The sequence below is a fragment of the Palaemon carinicauda genome, chromosome 3, assembly GCF_036898095.1.
Source record: "Palaemon carinicauda isolate YSFRI2023 chromosome 3, ASM3689809v2, whole genome shotgun sequence".
In the NCBI taxonomy this organism is placed as follows: domain Eukaryota; kingdom Metazoa; phylum Arthropoda; class Malacostraca; order Decapoda; family Palaemonidae; genus Palaemon; species Palaemon carinicauda.
Genome location: NC_090727.1, coordinates 123,588,356 through 123,613,355, shown reverse-complemented (window position 1 = coordinate 123,613,355; position 25,000 = coordinate 123,588,356). Strand labels below are relative to the sequence as shown.

The window sequence follows — 25,000 nt, the reverse complement described above, 5'->3', positions numbered from 1 at the left end:
CTATCTCACTGTCGACCTTGACAATATTCAAGTCTTGAATATGGAATATTAACGTAATATAAGATCACTGATTGAATAAGTTGATTATGGAGATACCACTAATCACTTACCATAATTATTCTGTATAAGCTTTTACTCCTGATACTTATTTTTCACTCCAGACACTTATTTGATTTTTAAGTTCTCAACGTCTACTTGTAGACAGATACTGACAATGTATTCGGATCACTCATAACCTCATTGATAACAATCTAGTTTAAAGTTCACTCTTCCATCTTCAGAATGTTTGATACTCAATGTACTATTAAATTGTATTTCGGGACAAAATCACAACTAAGACACAGACACAAATGAGACAGTGAATCAGGACACAAAAACAGTCGAAAGCTTTCTTAGTTCGTCCACTAACACTTAACTCTTGGGGTAAATGGGAATGAGATAACCAGGACGGGGAAAAGGAAGAGTTGCCACCTTGTCAATAGATCCTTATTTTATTCTTTCCATGTAACATATAATACAAACAAATCTTATGTTGTACATTGTACAGGTAACTTAATAGTGTTGCAATAATGGTCGAACAAACGTTGTCAACGTCCAACTAACCATGCAGCGAGTAAAATGATAAAATACTGAATTACTGAACGACAATGGCAACTGTCAGTGAGAAGTTCGTTGCCATGTTGACGCAATATCTATATGAAACATTCAATTACAAACTTCTTTCCCAAGTTATATTATTAGTTGTCCCTGGTCCCTGATTCCTAGATGCTCACTTCGCAAAATAAGTTTACGGCCACTCTATCCCATTATAGATATAACAGGGATAGTTTTTACCATGATGTTCAAGAGTCTGATGCAGAGATTAAAACCATGTAATGAATTTTATTTTCTTAACAGTAAGTCTCTTAATAGTTTATATATGACAGATCTATTTTAATGTTTTACCAGTCTTATGATGTTTTAAATTCATTATCCTTTCCTTTCTGGGCTATTTTTTCCTGCTGGAGCCTTTGGGCTTGTGGTGGCCTTTTAGTAACATCCTTGCCTTGTCATTGGAAGACTGGGGTTCGAGTCACGCTCAAACTCGTTAGTTCCTTTGATCGCTGCAACCTAACCATCCTTGTGAGCTAAGGATAGGGGTTATGGGGGAGCCTCTAGGTATATCTGCTGAGTCATCAGCAGCCATTGCCTGGCCCTCTTTGGTCCTAGCCTGGGTGGAGAGGGTGCTTAGGCGCTGATGATCAAGTATTAATAAGTTTGGAAAGATCTTTCTGGAATCAATGATTTGATAGATGTAATTGGGGCGGGAGTGAGATGTTTTCTTAGCTGATAGGAAAGGTGGGTGGAAGAGGAGTGAGGACAATTAGCCAACTATCCCTGTAGGGCAGTGGTTCCCAACCTGTGGTACGCGTACCACTAGTGGTACGCGAGGGCCTTTCAGGTGGTACACGAACACTTTCGGGGTCATGAACGACAGCAAAGACGATGCACAAAGAGTGCTCTCCTTTAAACTTCTGGGTGAGCATGGCCTCCTCGTACCCGACGCTAGCCCGTCACGCTGTTCCCCAGCTACTGATTTTCCCCTCGACGTGGGAGTGCGAGCACTGGTTCTCAGCCTTCATGGCCATCAAGTCGAAGAGCCGAAACTGTCTTGCTGCGCCCGGGCATGATTTCCGATGTGCTGTGAGCAAAGTCATGCCCTGCATAGACCAGCTGGTGGAGAAGAAGCAGATACAGCCCTCGCATCGAGTTGTTGTTTTCTTAGTTAATTTGTGTGTTCTATTTTTACAATAATAGAAATAAAGTGGTATCTGATCGAATTTAGTTTCTCTGGAAGCAGGTGGTACACGGCGACTGTACGGGACCTCCAAGTGGTACTCGATCACAAAAAGGTTGGGAATCTCTGCTGTAGGGACTAGTTTGTAAAGTCAAGTATCAGGAGAAAGTTTTTCCTGTAGGAATACGCTGATATTTTTTCGATTAAAGAAACAATGATAATTCACTCTCATTTATCTAAATCACAATAGCATGTCTTTATAAAGTAATTACTGATTTATGTTAGTATTATCTTATTTTAATCCTCTGGAAAAGGGCCTCAATGAATTCACGCCATATCTCTTTCCTGTGCCATCTCTCTAAGCCCAACCGAACTCTCAGATCCAACCTCCAAATTGTCATCAGCCACGTTACTCTTGGTCTACCAAGCTTCCTCTTCTGCCCAGCGGTTTCCATTCAGGTATATCATGGACTAATTCATCTTAACTTCTTAAAATATGCCCCATCCATCTCCGTCTTAATAATCTATACTCAATTCTTTTTAGTGAGGCAGATTTGCACCGACTCGCAGGGGTGCCCTTTTAGCTGGGAAAAGTTTCCTGATCGCTGATTGGTAGGACAAGATAACTCTAACCAATCAGAGAGCAGAAACTTTTCTGAGCTAAAAAGGCACCGCTGCGAGTCGGTGCAAATGCGCCTCATTAAAATACATTGAGTAAAACTATATTGGTCATATTGGGCACCAATGCCACCTAACGAATTGCTGCTGGCATTTGATTCCAAAAATCCTTCTCAGTGATTTATTCATAAAGGCAAGAAATTTTGCATCAGTTGTTACAGTGCTGTACCATGACTGGTGACCATAATTTAATATCGATCTTACAAGTGGAATGTCTATTTTGATTTTGCTGTGAACCGATATTTGATATAATCTAAATTATTTTTAGCATGCCCATTGCCTGTTTTAGCCTACTACCTATTCTCTCTTTGAATTCTGTAACCAGTGATCCATTGCTGGCAATGATGGTTCCTTATTATTTGACAGAGTTTGAGTTCAGTAATATTATTTCTCCAATTAGGGCAGTTCGTCTCATCACCACTCTGAATCTACACGACCTCATTCTTTCTCTGGTTGATCACCACTTTAACCTTACTCTTCTCCAATCTAACCTATCAAACATTTCCAGGAATTGTAGAAGCAACTAGAACTATCACTCGTGTACTCAAGATCACAATCTCTGGTCCCCTGTCCATAAAATGACATTATTCATTCCTTGCCTTACGTTGTTCCTAACATAATCAATCACCATAATAAACAGTAGAGAGGACAGTATTCACCATTGTAGTACTCCAGTCTTGACTTCAAATACATCTGCAAAACATCATCAACCGTTTTCTGACAACAAATTCCGCCATGCAAATACATTATGATGTTTACAACCTTCTCTGGTATCTCATAGGGCCTCGAAATCTTTCTTAACACTACATGAAATACAGCAATATACTTTCTCAAAATCCACAAAGCATAAAACAAGAGGTGATTTTAGTTCGTTAGACTTGACCTAAATGTCGTAGAATAAACATTTGATCATCACATCGTCTACCTTTTCCGAAACCTGCTTGCTCTTTTCGATGTATTCTATCTATTACAGGTTCTATTCTATTCAACATTAACTTGGAAAAAACTTTCATACCTACTTGGGACAACGTGATCCCTCGCCGATTCCCACTCTCTCTCAAATCATCCTTCAACAGGAGTAACTTCATCTCGCCATATATGATTGAATTTTAAAATATCTTAAATTTTACGAGAAAAAGGAAAAGAAATCTGTTAAATATTCTAGGGGAAGTATTTGCTTGGGTATATTTGCCTACATACACGTACAAACAAACGACGCACATTCGTGTACATATACATTACCGGGAGACAATGCGTTGTAACATAGGTCAGGAGGTGAATCATCCGAAATCCCACAAAAAGTCAGGTTAATTCAGGATGGAATCACACAAAAAGTCGGATGAATTCAGGAGGGAATCACACAAAAAGTCGGATTAGTTCAGGAGGGAATCACACAAAAAGTCGGATTAATTCAGGAGGGAATCACACAAAGTCGGGTTAATTCAGGATAGAATCACACAAAAAGTCGGGTTAATTCAGGATAGAATCACACAAAAAGTCGGCTTAATTCAGGATAGAATCACACAAAAAGTCGGGTTAATTCAGGATAGAATCACACAAAAAGTCGGCTTAATTCAGGATAGAATCACACAAAACATTGGCTTAATTCAGGATAAAATTACACAAAAAGTCGTGATAATTCAGGACAGAATCACACAAAAAGTCAGGTTAATTCAGCATAGAATCACACAAAAAGTAATAATAATAATAATAATAATAATAAAGAAAATTTTTCATTTATTAGTTGTTAATGAAAAGTTAGTTTTCAATCAATCCTTATCCTCAAAACATTGGGTTTTCTCATTTTCAACTTTTTTTCTTTTACTTTTGCCCTAGCTTGTTATATTTTTCCCTTTTGTTTACCCTTTACATACTATTAATTACCTCCTAGATACAATGGCTTAGTTTCCATTGTTTTAATTCTTTCATTCTACCTTGTTTCGAGTACTGTTCTCCTGTCAGGTCTTCAGCTGCTGATTCTCATCTTGATTTGTTGAACAGAAACTTACGGTCTATTAAATTTCGTATTCCTGATCTAGATATTAATCTTTGGCACTGTCGTTCAATTAGTTCATTATAAATGTTGCATAAGATTTTTCATAGTTCTGACCATCATTTACATTCAGATCTTCCTGGACAGTTCCATCCTGTTTGTAATACTAGGCATGTAGTTAATTCTATTAGTCAGGCCTTCTGCATCATGAGGCTCAAAACTAAACAATATTCTAGAAGTTTTATTCCAGCTGTGACCAAGTTGTGAATTGATCTTCCTAATCGGGTAGTTGAATCAGTAGAACTTCAAAAGTTCAAAGTTGCAGCAAATGTTTTCAAGTTGAACAGGCTGATATAAATCTTTTTATAGTTATATATGAATTATCTGCTATGTTGTTGTTAACGTTTTTTTTTTAAATATTTTATTAAAATTTTTCATAACTTCTTATATAGTTTATTTATTTCCTTGTTCCTTTTCCTAGCTGGGATATTTTTCCCTATTGCAGCTCTTGGGCTTATAGAATCTTCCTTTTCCAACTAGGTTTGTAGCTTGGCTAATAATAATAATAATAATAATAATATGAGACTTCTATCAATTCCCATTTCATAAAGATAGAAAAAAATAGGGAAACAAAATAATTTTTCTTATATCCTATTTTTTCCTACAAATCACTACTATAAGGCATTGAAGGATAAAAATAAAGCATAAATATAATTTTTCATTGATCAGTGATATTTCCCATTTGTGATGAAAATAATAACGAAACTGGATAAAGAGGAAAACTCATTAAAAGTTAGTGATAACCAGACCAAATGAAATGGTAAAATTAAACAGGCTAAAATAATTGTAAAATTGAATATTCTTGAACACTGCAACATGCATCAACATATTTTTGTCTTTACATAATAAATTTGAATTGGCTGGTATTCCAGTTAAATGGTATACTTAGACCTGATTATAAATATGATACAATTTTAAACCTTTCCAATGCGTTGGCAGCCCGTAAGTGGGATAATCTTGTGAAAGAGGCAGATCAGGAACACAGAGGACGGACAGGATGATTAGGGGTTGGAGCAGCATGACGACCGGGGCTGGAGTCCAAAACTCAGCTGAGGGGCACCACAAAGAAGACAAGTCCTCCCTATACCCAGTTCCTCTTCTGTCCTAGAAAAATTGGAGAAGCATGAGGACCGGGGCTGGAGTCCAAAGCTCAGCTGAGGGCACCACAAAGAAGACAAGTCCTCCCTATACCCAGTTCCTCTTCTGTCCTAGAAAAATTGGAGCAGCATCAGGACCGAGGCTGGAATCCAAAGCTCAGTTGCGGGGTGCCGCAAAGAAGACAAGGCCTCCCTAAACCCAGTTCCTCTTCTGTCCTAAAAAATTTCTTTTTTTCTAATTGAAGGTCCAATAGCAACTTAATCCTTTTAAAAACTTCAGAAACAAAATACATGACCGCAGTCCACTATCTTGATTTCCCTGAAATTTGGATAAAGCCTGATGGCATCTTTCAACACTTGGAGCCCTTCCTCAACCACGCCTAAGCGATCTCGAGGCTTCCATGTGGATTGTTCTTTAAGGACAATGTAAAATCGCGAAACATCTTCGCAGGTTGGGTTTTCGGCGAACCAACCTCTTACTTCTCCCTCCCTTGCTAGTGTATTCTTATATATATCCTTCTTACTTTCCCTCGTCCAGTCCAACCCCAACAACACTGGTCTAGCTGTAATTCTGTCTTCCACTTCATAATCTCCAAATCCAACATTTTCACCAGGTTCCCCCTGCCTCCCTATACCAAAGATCGATGAGTTGGCGTAAGAGGGTCCCAGATCTCCTGCACACATATGGAGGAAATTGAGGGCCAGATTACCCTCATCTATTACTTTAATAATCATTCTTCCGAGGAATCTGCCGTCAGTTCCCAGATCCAGGAACACCCTTCGCGAGGTCTTTGGCATCAGGGATTCAAGCTGTCGATAAAAAATGATAAAGAAAAAATAATGAAAATAGTAATAATGATGTTAATAGAATCCATCCATATACCAAGGCACTTCCCCCAATTTTGGGGGGTAGCCGACATCAACAAAGAAACAAAACAAAAAGGGGACTACTCTCTACGTTCCTCTAGCCTAACCAGGGACTCAGCCGAGTTCAGCTGGTACTGCTAGGGTGCCACAGCCCAACCTCCCACAATTCCACCACAGATGAAGCTTCATAATGCTGAATCCCCTACTGCTGCTACCTCCGCGGTCATCTAAGGCACCGGAGGAAGCAGCAGGGCCTACCGGAACTGCGTCACAATCGCTCGCCATTCATTCCTATTTCTAGCACGCTCTCTTGCCTCTCTCACATCTATCCTCCTATCACCTAGAGCTTTCTTCACACCATCCCTCCACCCAAACCTTGGCCTTCCTCTTGTACTTCTCCCATCAACTCTTGCATTCATCACCTTCTTGAGCAGACAGCCATTTTCCATTCTCTCAACATGGCCAAACCACCTCAACACATTCATATCCACTCTAGCCGCTAACTCATTTCTTACACCCGCTCTCACCCTCACCACTTCGTTCCTAACCCAATCTACTCAAGATACACCAGCCATACTCCTTAGACACTTCATCTCAAACACATTCAATTTCTGTCTCTCCATCACTTTCATTCCCCACAACTACGATCCATACATCACAGTTGGTACAATCACTTTCTCATATAGAACTCTCTTTACATTCATGCCCAACCCTCTATTTTTTATTACTCCCTTAACTGCCCCCAACAGTTTGCATCCTTCATTCACTCTCCGACGTACATCTGCTTCCACTCCACCATTTGGTGCAACAACAGACCCCAAGTACTTAAACTGATCCACCTCCTCAAGTAACTCTCCATTCAACATGACATTCAACCTTGCACCACCTTCCCTTCTCGTACATCTCATAACCTTACTCTTACCCACATTAACTCTCAACTTCCTTCTGTCACACACCCTTCTAAATTCTGTCACTAGTCGGTCAAGCTTCTCTTCTGTGTCTGCTACCAGTACAGTATCATCTGCAAACAACAACTGATTTACCTGCCATTCATGATCATTTTCGTCTACCAGTTTTAATCCTCGTCCAAGCACTCGAGCATTCACCTCTCTCACCACTCCATCAACATACAAGTTAAACAACCACGGCGACATCACACATCCCTGTCTCAGCCCCACTCTCACCGGAAACCAATCGCTCACTTCATTTCCTATTCTAACACATGCTTTACTACCTTTGTAGAAACTTTTCACTGCTTGCAACAACCTTCCACCAACTCCATATAACCTCATCACATTCCACATTGCTTCCCTATCAACTCTATCATATGCTTTCTCCAGATCCATAAACGCAACACACACCTTACCTTTTGCTAAATATTTCTCGCATATCTGCCTAACTGTAAAAATCTGATTCATACAACCGCTACCTCTTCTAAAACCACCCTGTACTTCCAAAATTGCATTCTCTGTTTTATCCTTAATCCTATTAATCATTACTCTACCATACACTTTTCCAACTACACTCAACAAACTAATACCTCTTGAATTACAGCACTCATGCACATCTTCCTTACCCTTATATAGTGGTACAATACACGCACAAACCCAATCTACTGGTACCATTGACAACACAAAACACATATTAAACAATCTCACCAATCATTCAAGTACAGTCACACCCCCTTCCTTCAACATCTCAGCTTTCACACCATCCATACCAGATGCTTTTCCTACTCTCGTTTCATCTAGTGCTCTCCTTACTTCCTCTATTGTAATCTCTCTCTCATTCTCATCTCCCATCACTGGCACCTCAACAACTGCAACAGCAATTATATCTGCCTCCCATTTATCCTCAACATTCAGCAAACTTTCAAAATATTCCGCCCACCTTTTCCTTGCCTCCTCTCCTTTTAACAACCTTCCATTTCCATCTTTCACTGTCTCTTCAATTCTTGCGCCAGCCTTCCTTACTCTCTTCACTTCTTTCCAAAACTTCTTCTTATTCTCTTCATATGACTGACCCAGTCCCTGACCCCACCTCAGGTCAGCTGCCCTCTTTGCCTCACGTACCTTGCGCTTTACTTCCGCCTTTTTCTCTCTATATTTTTCATACTTCTCTATACTATAGAATATATTATAAAAATGGGTGCTAGTACAGCTTGTATTCTACAATGCTTTTAATAGTATACTATGATATGTATCCTACCATAATATGTAAGAGTAACTTATATCCTATCAAATTCTAATCAGAAATGACATCATTAAAAAAAAGTGATAAAATCTAGTTAAATATGATACTTTAATAGTGACTCACACAGGTGGTATTTGCAGCGCATCCATGCAGCACTTGCCAGAACAGAGGAGCAACGAGATAATAATCAATTGCAAGCGAAGCGTACCACGGCGGAGCAAAGATAATTTGATAAATTCTAGGTAATTATGATACTTTAATTTTTACTAGTAGTTGATTCAAGTCTTTCTAAGTTGAGTCAACTAGTAACTGATCTTAAAATTCTTTTAAACTCGCGAGTCTTTAATTATAGGTTAGGATATAAGATGCATTAGCTTGTCAAAACGGTAGGAAAAGAAAATTTGAGCAGAATGTAAGGTATATTAGCACCCAAAAATTCCTTAAAGGTAGCCTTTGACCTTGATCAACTTTTTCAGTTAATTTATCCATGATTTTGTGATTACACAATTTAAGCTAACATACACAAACCTCCCTCTTATCAACTCAAACACAAGAGATTGGCACAAACTTACTTTTATAGCACAACTGGTTACTTGTGTATCTCCTTCCTCAAGATGACTCATAAAAACTCTGTTCTTAGAGCCAATCTTAACAGTACCAATTCTATGTCGGCCCTCCAACGGCTTCACAGCTAACACCTTAGGAAGGTCTCCTTCAACTATTCTATTTATTTCCTCTGCAACATTTCTTAGACTTGTTTGCATTTCTATAATTTCCTGTTGGAAATATCAAAGAGCACAGGTTACAGAGAATATAAAAAAAGTTAGCATTTGCAGTACAGAAGTGAATAGGTAATTATTAATAGTAGGCCTACTATGGTTTATATGGCTTGAAATGTGAAATACAGAAAATTTGATAATTAAACATTCAGAAAAAAATGTACAACAGAGGTGGAGAAAACTAAAAGTTGATCAGAAATGCTATATTGTCATGGAAAAATCCTTTGATGAGAGCGTTATTTCAATGTTTAGGTAACAATTTGAAAACTGCAATATGCCACAAAAAGTCATAAAATTAAAAATGGTCCTATCCCATATTTTAGGTTAATAGAATACAAGAGACAGAAGTCACCTTCACAATATCACCATTTTTTTGTTCGTTCTCCCGAAGAAGCTCTTTGATTTCCAATACTTTTGCCTGAACATTATGTAGATCATCTATTGAATTGTCCATAATGGATCCAGCTGAAGTAAAGTCTTCTGCCGCTTTCAGTCTTGCATCATAGCCTTTAAATCGTCTTACATCTTCATCTATAACATCACACTTCTTCTTCAGCTGTTTGATGTTTTCATCAATCGTATACAGAATATCTCTATTAAAAGTTTCTATCTCATTCAGCTTCTCTTTGAGTCCCACAATTACTGTTAGCTTGAAGTATGTCACTGTTCATCCTCATAAGGATAGAAATATCATGCATCATTTGAGACGTTACTTCATTGCAGTTATCAATGGCTTTCTTTATAAAATTTTCTCTTAAATCCTTGTTAAAATTTCCAAATGACATCCCTGATCCCCTGGAAGAAATCTTCGGTTCTTTATCAAAGGACAAAAATTGCTTAGCAGCGTCTAAGGCAATTCTGTTGAACACCAAGTCATTGGTTGAAATGGCTGTGAATTCTTCCCTGCAGAAAGGACAAGCTTTTGTCTGGTTGGAGATAATCTCCTCAATGCATCGGCAACAAAATGTGTGGGAACAAGGAAGAATCTTGGGGCAATGTTCTTCACTGAATGGATTGGTGCAAACCCCACACTCGAGGACACTCGATTCCTGTAAAAGACATAAAAATGACATAATTTGTAGATAATTTGTATTTTTCCTAACTATACAAACCTTAGCTATTTAATAGGGGTATTACTTTCGGCGTAGCTGAAATGACGAGCCATTAAAATTGAACGAGGGTTTACTACACACACCGCTAGTTAGCGGGGATAGGGGAGGGTAGATTGCTACTCCCTCCCCCCACCCCCCCTCACACACACCTGTGCTTGAGCTCACTTTGCTTGGGGGTAGGACTACAAGGGAGATAGGGCTGGCGCGCAAGTTTGATTAAATAGCTAAGGTTTGTATAGATAGGAAAAATACAAATTATCTACGAATTTGTCATTTGTTCCGTAACTGACATACGAACCACGCTATTTAATAGGGGTGATTCACCCATTAGGAATGGTGGATGTCCCAGCCAGTACCGGCTTTTTGGCTTTGCCCGGGGGCTCGTTATTTGAGTGTCTCAGCACCCAAGAAATAAGGAGTCCCTGCACCTCGCTAGAACCTTGCTATGCAAGGACTGCGGCCTACGCAAGCTGTGTGTGAAGGTATAATGCAGTGGGACTCGTCCTAGGGGGTTGACCTGAAGTTCCTTAGATGAAAACTTAGACTAGGACTCTCCCAATACCACCTCGTCAGGGTATAGGGACGTGACAGTATTAGCTTAATACTAGGAACACAAGGGAACATGGTTTACCTGCAGTGGTTTGAGGTCAGCTATGCAGAGAACCCAGGATGCTGCTTTCCCCAAGAGAGGGGATGAGGAAGAAAAAAATAAGGGCCAGTCAAACCTTTTCATTCATGCAGACTAAAACCGGGTAACAATGCCCTCAACCTTCTGCTACTTGTCCATTAAAGAGCCTGAGGATTTAAACAAGCTGTTGTGCAGCCACCACAGGGCCAATAGAGAACGTATCGAGGCTCCTGTGGGTCACGTCTTGCAGGTAGTGGGCTGTGAAGGTTGTCTGCCGCTTCCACACCCCAGCCGGAAGGACCTGCGTCACTGAAAAATTCTTTTTAAGGCCAGGGACGTAGCTATGCCCCTGACACCATGTGCTCTAGGGCGATATGACGGAGGAGGGTCTGGATTCAGGGACAGATGAATCACCCTACGAATCCATGCCGAGATGGGGTTCTTAGTGACCCCCCTCTTATTCCTCCCTGTGCTAACGAATAAAGCTGGCACATGAGGACGGACTGCAGTCGTTCTCTTAAGATATAGCCTCAAACTCCTTACTGGGCATAGTAGGAGATGGTCTGGGTCATCTGTTACAGAATGGACACTAGAAATCCGGAAGGAATCGAACCGAGGGTCCGATACTCCTGGATTCTGAGTCTTAGCAATAAACTCAGGGACGAATCCTAACGTTACCTCCCCCCATCCCCTTGAATGGGCTATGTCATACAAGAAACCATGAAGTTCGCTAACACGCTTGGCCGAAGCCAAAGCTAGTAGGAACACCGTCTTCCAAGTTAAGGGGCGATCTGAAACCTGGCGTAATGGTTCATTGGGAGGTCTCTTAAGAGACCTGACAACTCGAACCACGTTCCATGGAGGAGATCTCACTTCCGACTGAGGGCAGGTAAGTTCATAACTTCGTATGAGTAGGGAAAGTTCCAGCGAAGAAGAAATGTCCATTCCTTTTAGCCTGAAGGCTAGACTTAAGGCTGAGCAATAGCCTTTCACTGCCGAGACTGAAAGGCGCATTTCTTCCCGTAAATACACGAGGAACTCCGCTATTGTTGGAATCGTGGCATCAGGTGGAGAGATACCCCTTCCACGACACCAACCACAGAAGACTTTCCAATTTGCCTGGTAGACAGCTGCGGATGACTTTCGCAGATGTCCAGACATCCTGACCGCAACTTATTGCGAAAATCCTCTCTCAGCGAGGAGATGCTGGATAGTCTCCAGTCGTGAAGTCGTAGCGAAGCTATGGCTTTGTGGAAAATGTTGGCATGTGGTTGTCTGAGTAGATTGTGTCGTGGAGGAAGTTCTCTCGGTAGCTCTGTTAGGAGTTGCAGAAGGTCCGGAAACTGAAGAAGCCTGGGACCCGTCGAGGACCTCTTGGAGAGCGCCCTTCTTCAACAGGGTCTGGACTTCAGCCCGAAGGGCTTGCCCCCTTGCTGATCCCATGGCAAGGGAGCTCAACGACACTGGATTCGTCGTCAGGGGAGGTAGAGATGTTGTGAACGGGACGCGATATCCTGACTGATTACGGAAATCGTCCAGGAATCGGCCCCGAGTTGCTGCCACCTGTCTGCGCAACTTTGTAGGCATCCCCCCACCTGGTGTACATGCAGGGGAACTGCCAATCCTAGTGTTTGCGGCCTCGACTGCTCCTTCTAGGATTCTTTCCTCCCCTGGAGGACTTTTTGCCTTTCCAGTCCTTGACAGGAAAGGGCTTAAACATCACTGTCTTCGCTGCTACTGTCAGTTTCATGGTCTTGGTAGGACGGGACTGCTGGGTTGCTGGAGGTTTATAGGGCTTGGGACCTTCTGATGGAACCTCTCAGCCACCGCATCCCGACGTTTCAGGATGGTATTCGCCCACAAGTTCAAGACTTGGTGGGCCAGAAACTCGATCGTGCGAGTGCATGAGAGGAGGAACGTCTCAATAGCTTTCCTGGTACGTTCTTTGGAGAAGTCCTCAGAGCGTATCAGGATACCTAAGGTCTCTAACCAGATATCCAGCCAGGAAGTGGCTTGCATAGCACACTTTGCAACCTTCTCTTGGTTAAGGATCTCGGTTGCCGAGAACGAGACCTGCCGGTTGGAGTCTCTCTCAAGAGGGACTCCCCTGGTAAGCTCTTCCAATGAATGGTGGAGAGGAAGATCTCGACGTACCTCCTCTGCTGTACGCGAGGAGGTGGGAAAAACTTGTTTCCGGCACTGGAACGGTTGGAGGAGGCCAACTCAGAGAGCTGGACAGCGATCTTGTCCCTGGTACTCTTAACCCCCTGAGACCAGGGCAGAGCAGCACTGGCCTTAGAAGGTTTTTGAGTGTCAAATACGCAGTCCAAGACCGTGTCTTTGCCCTCCCGAGGGGGAATCTCTGGGTCAGCAAACCCATTGAGAGCCCTCATAAGAGTCAGGACCTGCCAAAATGCATGCTCTGACTCTTGTAGTTCTCCTCCGGATGTCAGACTTGCAGCGAAGTCTCCTGTCCCCAAAGGCTCTTCTTGGGGAGATTCGCGGACGTTCTCCGAGAGACTAGCTGGCTCCGTCTTAAGCTTTGACGAGGATTTTGGCACTGTCTTTGAGTCCTTCGACTCCTTCCTGGGAAGGATGTAGGACTCTAACATAGACTGAGGCAAGTTCTTCTCCGCCCCTACCCGGGAAGTCTTTTCAACGCGAGGTGGGGTTTCCCTCATTGGTGCAATGGGGGAATGTCTCACCTCACGTGACTCCCCTGAGGAAGGGAAATCCTCATCCGACAGTGAAGGAGGAAAAGTCTGGGGGGTGAAGGAACTTGCCTCGAAGGCTTACAAGGAGACAACTTAGCTCTTGGAGAAGTCACCGCGTCCGAAACTCCTCTTTTTCTCTTCAGAGGGGTAGAAACAGCCAAGGATCTGTGACCCAACTCAGAGAGAAAAGGCTTGAAAGCCTGTGTAACTGCTCTAATTAGCGCACCGAACCATGGCTGCTTACTAATAGCTGCGCTGTCAGACACTCCCTCTGGAGGGGTAGGGATTGACGGATCCCTGAGAGGGGTTTCCATAGGGGGGTTCGCCTGAAAAGAAAAAGGGTTCCTGGACCTTTCTGGATGCTTCCCTTCTGCCACAGGGCGCGCAGTTCTGCGCTAGCGGGGAGGGGAATGCGGCGATGGTTACCTTGCCGTGCGCTGTCCAGCAGTCTCGCGAGCAGGAAGGTATTGACGCTCGCACGGGGGCGAGTAACGGTGCTCGCGCGATGGAGAATACCTGGGTCGCGCGCGGGAAACTGATGGCGCGCGCGCGGGAAACTGATGGCGCGCGCGCGGGAAACTGATGGCGCGCGCGCGGGAAACTGATGGCGCGCGCGCACGGGAGACTGATGGCGCGCGCACGGGAGACTGATGGCACGCGCGCGGGAGACTGCTGATGCGCGTGCGTGCGCGCAGGAGAGTGATGGCGCGTAGGAGCTCACGCAGAGACTGTGGGTTCACAGGAGCTTGCGCAGGAGACTGATTGCGCGTGCGGGTGAATGTTCACGTGCGCATGCAGGATCAGATCGTTAGACACGCGGGCGTGCGGCCGAGAGTTCGCGCGTCCCAGATGTCGTAGGGCGCACGGGCGCGCAATTGGAGTCTGTGTGCGTGGCGCGCATCTTGCGGGCGCGCGTTAGTATGGTGGCACGCAACTGAAGGAGAAGGTGGATGCGGGCGGGCAGGGCGAGCGTGCGTATCCTCGCCCAGATCGGAAGATCGTGGGTGCGCAGGAGAGATGGCTGTCACACAGGAGAGCGCTTGCGCGTTGGCGAGCGCTGATGAAACGGAGAGCGCTGATGAAACGGAGAGCGCTGACGAGTAGGAGAGCGCTGGCGCGCAGGAGGTTGACGGTGTGCAGTGGCGCACTAGCGCGCAGGTGAGCGCTGGTGAGCTACCCCAGGCAAAGACTGGTCCGCAGGAGAACGTTGGAGCACATGCCCATCATGGCGTGTAGGGGAAGTATGTGCACGATGGCGTGTACGCCCTTGATGCCCTGAAACTGGGTTCGGTGCCTGACGAGCATGATAATCAGGTTTCGTGGGCGCATAAAGGGCATCAGCTCTCAGGAACAGCGACGGCAGGTCAGCAGGTCTGTCTGGTGGAAGGTCGACGTGTCATTTGAAAGGATGACCTTCCACCGAAGGGGATCGCGAATGATCCGCTGAGGGCACATCCTTGCGACGGATGTGCCCTCTGGGGGCCGTTGGATCAGCAAGCTGACCTTCTGCAGTCCTCCGAAGAGGAGTCTCAGTAAGGGAACCCCCCCGAGGGAGAGAAACATTGGCAGGAGAGACTGTTGGGCTTAGTTTCTCCCTCGTTGGTTGAGTAGGAATGGGAGAAACTAAGCCTTCAGCTACTGCATGATGTGAAGAGGCAGAGGAATTAGGAGATACCACATTGGATACCTCTGACACCATAACATTGACAGAGGATCAACCTCTGCCAAAGTCGGCGATTGCTTGACAGCGGTATCCAATTGGATGATGTCAAGTAGAGCTTCATTGGAGGGCGAACCCTCGAGCCCCAAGGAAGACCAAAGCTGAAATTGGTTAATGACACATCCTCCCCCGGGGGGAGAGGTGGAGCTGCCTCGCTAGGGGAGGCAACGCCATCTCTGGAACCCCAAGTTTGGAAACGAACCACGGTCTACGCTACCACTCGACGGTCTCTCGAAAGACCCCGATCGGGTGGGAGCTTCGGAGGAGGTTTGGGCAACGGAGGAAGAGTCCTATGGTTTTCTCCTTTCAAAGAAACATTCGAAGGAGAAAAATCCTGCCTGGACTTCTTCTTACGTCGCCGAGAAAACCTCTCCTACTGGGAGGTAGACCACTCCCTACAGTCACCACACTTATTATTACTATCACACCGTTGGCCTCTACAGTAAGGGCAAAGGGTGTGAGGGTCTGTCTCGACCGCCGACATGAATGTTCCGCAGGGGCGGTCGGGTAATCCAGGACAGGTGCGCATAATTGCAGAGGCCAACTTCAAACACAAACCTGTCAAAGAAAAAGCAAAAAAGCATTAATGGCTGCCAAGAGAAAGGCGAGGATGAGAGAGGACACGTCCGTCTACCATCCGAGCCGAGAGCAAAGTGAGCTCAAGCACAGGTGTGTGTAAGGAGGGGGAGGGTAGCAAGCTACCCTCCCCTACCCCCACTAACTAGCAGTGTGGGTAGTAAACCCTCGTTATATTTTAATGGCTCGTCATTTCAGCTACGCCAAAAGTAATACCCCTATTAAATAGCTTGGTTTGTATGTCAGTTAGGGAACAAATCCCAAATATGTATGTATGTATATATGTGTGTTTATATATATATATATATATATATATATATATATATATATATATATATATATATATACATCTATATATATATATATATATATATATATATATATATACATCTATATATATATATATATATATATATATATATACATCTATATATATATATATATATATATATATATATATATATATACATCTATATATATATATAATATATATATATATATATATATATATATATATAATTTATATAGATATATATGTATATATATATATATATATATATATATATATATATATATATATATATATATATATATATATATGATTTATATAGATATATATATATATATATATATGATTTATATAGATATATATATATATATATATATATATATATATATATATATATATACATCTATATATACACACATATATATATATATATATATATATATATATATATATATATATATATACTTTTTTGGGCTCAAGCCATGTCGTCCTGATGGAAGTTCCTTAAAGGCAGCTTCCTAGGGTATATTACAACTACGGCGATATTCCCAGAGAATTTACCTTAAGGTACCCAGAATTCTAACTCCTGGAGCGAGTATCCCTAAAAAAGATTTTAGGGATATCGTAAATATCAGTGGACGTATTCTTGACACGCCTCATAGCAATCTATACCCCGAATAGAGTTAACACTTCGTAGGGGTCAAATGGCAAGAAAACGAAAACGAGAAAGAAAAGGGGAGAGCCGTTCGTAAGGCCCTCTCTTCTCCCGTTTCGTAAGCGTGCCCTGCGCCGATTCTGGCGCCATCTGCATTCCTTTTTGCGTAGCTTCACAACTCGGTGTTTTTTCCTGTGTTTCTACCAAAATCTTGGATTTACTCTCATATTATGCTTTCTCCAACTTCTTCTGCTTCGGATAAGTTGAGTACTATTTCTTTTATGTATAAATGTAGGCTCTTGTTTAAAATTAAAGTATTTAAAAGAGTTATCTTTGATACAAGAGCTGTTGCCTGCTGGAGGCGTCATGGACGCTGTCGCTCGCTAGAATAGGATTTATTTGTTAGCAAGAGCGACGTTCCCAGCCCCCTGCGCTTTAATATTTAGCTGCTTAGCTTAATTAGGAATTCTGTTATGATGCGTTAGTAGTGCGCCTGGCGAAAGTTTTGCCTAGGCTGACCAACACTAGTCTTCGTAGCCTAGTTATTGGTCCTTGTACTTCCTGCATGATAATTAGTCTTCCAAGTGTGATTTTATTTTGCTTAAAGCGTTAGGCAACGTTATACATACAGCCCTTTTCGAGTAATTTCCAAGATAGTATTGGAGTGAGTTTCGGTGATTTAGGTAATCGATTCTCTTAGTGCCTAGGCTAGGTTGTCTTAGGTCTTGATAATATTATCTGTTTCCCCGTTTGCTCCCTTCTCTTCGGGGAAGGGGCAAACCCTTTCCCTCTGTTTAAGCCTTAGGCTTAACTCTAGTGGTTTGTTTGAATTAATTTTCAAATATAACTATGCTGGAGTAGTACTGTACCTTCCTGCTCCAACTGAATTGGTTCAGAGGGGGACAGTACAGCAGTGTATTAGTCTGAGTCCGTGTTGGTCTAGCGTGGGGCAGAGTCTCCCTTGCTGCCTGACACGGGCATAGGAGGTTTATCCTCCTTGATTCACCTTGGAAGGTTTCGGTAATTATGATCCCTTCGCTCGGTGACCCCTCAGACTTGTCCTCTTTGCTGTTCCGGGTTCGGGATATGTTCCCTTTCCGGAATAGCAATTCCTTCCTTGCCTTGGTTTTAGGGAGGCAGCCTGTAGTGCCGGCCTCCCTCCCTGGATCTCTCTGGCTGAGATGAGCTTTCTTAGTTTGGAATGATCCTTAACCAAGGCAAGGTTGGACAGGACCCTCTGTCCTTCCCTTCTAATTTTCCGTTTCCTTTGTGTCAGTCGTCTCACATCCGTACCTAGCATAGGTTGGGATGGGGAGCTGACGTGGTCCCCTGTCGGCCGGCAGAGAGTGCCGACCGGCAGAGGCCCTATCCTTTGAGTGCTGCCCGGTCCTTCCTTGGTCCCTCAACCGCTGCCGTCTGTAGTTTCAGTAAGCAGTGGTTAGGAAGCTTGACTTAGTGTCTCCCCTTCCTCTCGGCACTCTTTCGGGTGTCGGGCGCGGAGGTACATAGCCTCTTAGCCCGGCACCCATTCTGTTGTCTTCTCTTGTGTTGTCCTTGCCGTCTGCCGGCCTAGTGGCCGGCCGTCGGTAGGGGGGTGTTCGCTAGTTCTCTTGCTGTCGGTCGGCGGTGGTCTTATGCCTTTGCTGGCCGGTCTCCTTGCTCACCTGCCGGCCGCTTTGAGTGGCGGCCGGCAGCCGGGCGCTACCTGGGGTGGTTGCCAGCCGGCAGGGTTTACTCACCGCTGCCGGGCCGGCCTGCTACATCACTCAGTTGGCCGGCCACTAAGAGTGATGGCCGGCAGCTGGGTGCCAACCGGGTAGCTATGGACCGGCAACCACTACCGACCGGTTCAGGCATAGGAACTGGAGTTCTCCCCCGTCTGGGTGATCCTAAGTTGCATACTTGAGACCTACCTTTGGAAAAGGGGGTGGGGGTGCTGACCGGCAAGAGCCGACCGGCACACCACCCTCATGTACTGTATCAGTTCTTCCCTGTTTAGTGTCTTCTACCAGGGGAGAACATGATATAGTAGGTTACAACACTGTCTTTTCTAACTTACTTGTGTTGCCTTGTGCAATCACTTGGTGTTGCCTTACAGGGATGAAAAGAGAACTCTTTTCATCTTTAGCCAGAATGGTAAAATCTTACCTTAGGTGTGAGCTACACCTAATTTCCCTCGGGAAATATGATCTTTGGTTAGTCTAACAAAGACTAACCATTTGATTTTAATGGCTGGTGGGCTTCTACAGGTGATTGTGGGGGATTCACAAGTATGTGTCTTTTCCTTATTCTTTGTGGTCTTGCACGACCCGTTGTTGTTGGCCTTACAGATAAGAAAGTGAGTTCTTTCTTGTCTACTTTCCGGTATTTTAAAATCATTCTTTAGGGGGGGCTACACCTTCTTCCTTTGGAAATTTTCCATTGGTTAATCTGGCATAGATTAACTATACGATTTTATGATTTGGAAGGCTACAACAATTGGGTGTGCGGGAAATACAAGGATGTGTCTTTCCGTTTTGTTATGCTACTGTGCATATCCAGTGACACGTAGTTCACTTGATACTCATGGAAATTTCTTCTCTTTACAGGAGGACCATCCGTAGTGCGGATGTATTTCTGCAACGTCCGCAGTAGGGCTTCTGCGGACATGGTTCTGAAGGAGGCGTGTGGCATGCGCTGTCTCCACGGATGTTCTCCGGTATTGGGTTCCCCAGGTATGTTTCATATGCACTAACCTATCTATTGAGGTTTTTTCTTTTCGCTTCGCTCAAAATCCGTTTTCGTCTCCCCTACAACGGTGGATTCAAGGGATATAGCTAGGGAGAAGCTTCGTACATGGGTGAGGGGCTTTCAGAAGATTACCTCTGGACCTTATCTTCCATATGAGAAGATGAGGGCTTTCTTTTCCTAGGGCATCAACTGTTACAGTGATTCCCCAACCTCAAGAGGAGGTCCCCTTAATTCAGATCCCGTGGATGCTGAAGTCACGGTCGCCTTGCTTAGCATCCAGTTGGACGACAGGATGCCAGACGTGTCCGAACGTCTGGAGGAAGACCTTCTGGCAGAAGGCCAGGATGAAGTTCGAGCTCCGGACAAGGTAGCGGAAGAGGCCGAGAGAGGTCGGCTGCTCCGGTTCAGGTCCTTGAACCTGCTCCCTCAACATCATCTGCTCTCGCAGTAGAGCAGGCCCTCCCTCCATTGTTGGCTTGATCCAACAAAGGCAGAGGGAGAAGAATGGGAAGGCAGCTGCATTGTAACTGCAGGGGCACATCCGGACTGCTAGGTCCGGTGGAAGGAGGTACCAGCTTCAAAGGAAGAGACAGAGCCGAAGGAGGTCGTAGTGATAGACCATGCTAGGCTCATGCCTTGCTTTCTTCTTCGATGAAAGAGAGGGGCTTCATGAACTCAAAGGTAGCTGTATTTGAGTAAGAGGCTCCCTTCCTTTGTGTCCTCTCCTGCCACAGCCTTCCCCCTTTTTCGCTGAAAGGGTTTGCGGCGGTTTTGAAAACAGTCGAGGCTGGCAAGCCTTTCCCCTCCCTGGTGGAGTGTAAACCCTTGTTGCTGGCCTTTAGAAAGGAAGATTTAGTAAGCAAAACAAGGACTGGAAGGACGTCCATCTTACCTTCTCAGTCCAGATGTGGGAGGCGGATTTTGCCGGATGCCGGTTCGGCGAGATCCTCTCTAAGCTGTCTGGCTTTCTTTTGCGGAGAGAACTCTAGACAAAAGAAAGACTGGCTGCCTCTTTGTCTCTTCAGTCCACGTTTGAGACGATGACAAGTGATCCCAAGGTCCATGAAACGTTCATGGTTGTGATCAAGACTCATCTGGCCACTGTGACGAAGGATCTCTACAGCTCCGTCAGGGCGAAGAGAACCTGTAGGGAATTCGTGTTCGCCCGGGCTACGATGAGGCACGAGCCAAGGAAACTAATCTCCTCCAACAGTTGGGACAAAGACCTTTTCCCTAGTCAAAAAGGTTGATAGGGCCGCCACGGACGATAGAAATCTTCTCCAGGAGTGGGGCCTGTCTACCAAGAGAAATTCTTCCCCGGATGGGGTCCCCAACCTTGGAGGAAGACTAAAAGGATTAGGATACTTTCTCGGCCAGCTAAGTCAAGTAGACATCAGCAGCAACGGCATTTGCTGATGCCCTCAGTGCCCCAGATGGTGGCAAAAACCCCGACCACACTTCAGTGGGTTCCCCAATTCGTGTCGACACAGTCTCCGGCATTCAACCCATCGTTCGAAGGTCAGTCAACTGCCTGTCGAACAAGCCTAGAGGAGCAGCCAGAATTTCGTCTAGGCGCCCCTCAAGGAGAAGGGGTTTCATGGGTGGTCGAGGTCAGAGAGGCAAGACCTCAGGACAACAATCCGAGCGAGATGATATTGGTAGAAGGGAGTCTCCAACGCTTTTGGGATCGGTGGACCTTCGATCCCTGGGTCCACAGCCTACTCAAGAAGGGACTGGGCTGGAGCTGGTACAGCACTCCATCCCCATACCCTTGGCGTTTTTCCGATACTCCACCCCCGTTCTGGAGGAGTTCATTCATGAACTGTTAGAGGAAAAGTGATCCGAAGGGTAAAGTCCATCTAATTCCAAGGGAGGCTGTTTTGTGTTCCCAAGAAAGACTCGGAAAACTCGGAGTCATTCTGGACTTGTCGCCACTTAACAGGTTCATAGCGAACTACAGGTTCAAGATGCTAACAATACAACACATAAGGACCTTACTGCCCAAGAGGGCATTTACCGCCTCCATAGTTTTGTCAGACGCCTATCGGCACGTTCCAATCTATTGTCGATTCCCCTCCTACCTAAGGTTAAGGCTACAACGAAGACTATACGTCTTCAAAGCCATGCCTCTCGGGCTTAAATAGCCCCAAGGATTTTCACGATGCTTGCGAACGTAGTTCTCAGTCAATTACGCCTAAAGGGAATTCAGGTAGTAACCTACCTGGATTTTTGGCTGGTGTGGGCAGCACCCAGGACAGAATGCTTGCAAGCTTCCCTGTATGTGATCCATTTCCTAGATTATCTAGGCTTCAAGATCAACAGGAAAAGTCTCAACTTCCTCCATCTCTAAGTTCCGGTGGGTGTGAATCCACTGGGACCTAATGTCACACCGTTTTCTCCGTCATGGCGGAGAAAAGAAAGGAGATAGCTGGTTCTGTCAAGAGACTTCTAGATTCCGTATGGATATCAGATGCGAACTGGAGAGTGTACTGGGGTCTCTCCAGTTTACTTCGGTGACAGACCCGGTGCTAAGAGCACAGCTAAAGGATGCAACCAGAGATTGGAGTAGTTATGCATCAGATGCGCGAAGAGATCTGAGAAGACCAGTTCCGCTTCGTCGAAATACTCTTCTCAGGCCTTGGTCCCAAGCCAGACTCCTTAGGAAGTCGGTTCTTCTTCATCCTCCTCCCCCGTCGGTGACGAGTCACTCAGACGCCTCGAAGGAGGGATGGGGAGTTCACTCTCATCAGAAAAAGGCCCAAGGGTCTTGGTCCAGTCTATTCAAGACCTCTCACAGTCATTTTCGAGAGACTATGACAGTCCTTCTTTCCTTAAAGAAAGTCTCCCCGCATCGCTCGATCCACATTAGGTTGGTGCTGGACAGCGGGGGAGTTGTGAGATGCTTGAATCGACAAGGATCAAGGTCGCCACCTCTCAACCAGGGATGTTGGCCATCTTCCGATTTGGGGGAAGAAGAAATGGTACCTGTCAGCAGTTCACCTTTAAGGAGTCCGCAATGTGACAGCGGACGCTCTATCCAGGTTCACACCGATAGAGTCGGAATGGTCCCTAGACGCAGGACCATTCTCCTTCATTCTGAGTCAAGTCCCAGAACTGCGGCTAGACCTCTTTGCGACGAAAGACAACAAGAAGTTGCCCCTGTATGTGTCCCCGTACGAGGACCCCTTGGCGGAAGCAGTGGACGCGATGTCCCTCGACTGGAACAGATGGTTCAGGATTTATCTGTTCCCTCCTTACAACCTTCTGTTGAGGGTCCTCAACAAACTGAGATCATTTAAGGGAGTAGCGGCAGTAGTGGCCCACAAATGACCGAACAGTGTGGGGTTCCCTCTGGCATTGGAACTACGATTGGAGTTTCGACCGCTACCAGATCCAGTTCTGACCCAGTGAGTCCAGAAGTCAATTGTCTGCGCTTCATCACAGAAAACCCGGACCCAGCAGCTCATGATTTCTTTCCTTAACAGGTGAGAAAGTGTTTCGGGATTTCGAAAGCCAGCATGGACTTCCTAGAGGATTATAAGTGCAAACCTTTTATAAGGCAATATGAGTCATCTTGGAGAGAATGGGTAGCCCTTGTCAGACGAAGATTCCGCAGGAGATCACGACGGACTTCTGCTTGTCTTTCTTCATCCATCTCCATGGTTATGGATCGGTAACTAACACGATTTTATCATGTAGGCCTGCTTTGACAAGACCCATTCTATATGCCTTCCAGGTCGACCTCGCTAACGAGATCTTTTATAAAAGTTCCAAAAGCCTGCGCTAGGCTCAGACCTTTGGCACCTCCAAAGCCCAATTCATGGTCTTTAGAAAAGTTCATGTTGCTTCACTGTTGAACAATAAGGAGTGTGCGTTAAAGGATTTGACCCATAAGTTATCCTCCTTTTTGCACTCGCGTCCGGGGCCAGGGTTAGTGAGATCTTACCCCTCTCGAGAGAGGAAGGTCGTGTTCAGTTCCTGGATGGGTGAACTGAACCTATTTCCGGATCCTACGTTTCTCACCAAGAACGAGTTACCCACCATCAGGTGGGGTCCCTGAAGAATCTGCCCTCTGAAAGAAGATGCATCTCTATGTCCAGTAGAATGCCTAAAGGTCTATCTTCGTAGAACTTCAGACTTCAAGGATGGCCATCTGGCCAGGGGAGAAACGTCAGGCTCAAAATTTATTACTGAAATAACTCAGGGCGAAAATCACATATCTTATTCGCAGAGCGGATCCTGACTGTTCACCCACAGGTCACGATCCGAGGAAAGTTGCTTCATCCTTAAACTTCTTTAGTTGTAGGGATTTTGGACATCTTCGTTCGTACACTGGCTGGAAGTCTTCCAGAGTGTTCTTTCGTCACTATGCGAAGCAAGTGCAGCAACTAAGAGGTTCTGTGGTGGCAGTGGGTTGCGTCGTTAACCCTGCTGTTTAACTCTGCGAGGAACAGTAGCTTAATTGGGACAATTAATTCCAGGGTGAGTATGTAGTCACATGTTGTACTACAAACTATGTGTGGGTACTGGGTGACCCACGTTGACTGTTCCACTTTCAAAGGTGAACCCAGCATAAGTGCAAACATGCGTGCCGAGCGTTTCTAACGCTAATGTGACTGACTAGTAAGACAGACTTTTGACTTTAATACTTTGGTATCTTAAAAGTGGCTCCAATGTTTTTTCTTTCAGACAAACAAGTTGCTGTTTACTATCATACTTATGCTTAAAGTTTTAGTTATCCTCCTCTTATATATAGATATATATATATATATATATATGAGTGTGGTTAACCTGTTTGTTTATTGTCTGTCAATAAACTGGTTCTTGAGAACCTTGCGTCTCCTTCACCTGTGAGCATTCATTCTATGTATATTTACCCGGGGATAATTCTAATAGAATGTTCCCTTATGCAAGCTAATATTGCATTGGTTTATGCTTCCCCTTAGCTGGAGGACTCCATCCCATAAAGGGATGGTGGCGGATTTACGAGTTTCCTCCTAAGCGGATATGAACCTTTGTCCAATACGTGTTTTGAGCGGAGGACGGGTCGATATTTCATATTGACACAGTGATTCTTTTCGAACTTCGCTTTACCCAGTATGGGGTGAGACCACTATACTCGCTTGCCTGGG

At 44.7% G+C, this 25,000-nt stretch overlaps 1 protein-coding gene across 5 annotated transcripts in view; it reads right to left on the bottom strand.

The window, feature by feature from the left end:
• LOC137638462 (putative leucine-rich repeat-containing protein DDB_G0290503) overlaps positions 1-25,000 on the bottom strand; it is a 130,653-nt gene that overhangs the window by 84,729 nt on the left and 20,924 nt on the right. For 3 of the 5 annotated variants that reach the window (XM_068370533.1, XM_068370536.1, XM_068370537.1), the window contains exons 1-2: positions 9,797-10,053; positions 9,238-9,441 (exon numbers count right to left, since the gene is read on the bottom strand). In XM_068370533.1, coding sequence (XP_068226634.1) covers positions 9,238-9,441; positions 9,797-9,898 — 306 coding nt within the window. In that variant the 5' untranslated portion in view covers positions 9,899-10,053. Of the gene's footprint in view, positions 1-110; positions 409-9,237; positions 9,442-9,796; positions 10,054-25,000 lie in introns of those variants that run through there. The other 2 variants (XM_068370534.1, XM_068370535.1) reach the window with 2 other exon arrangements.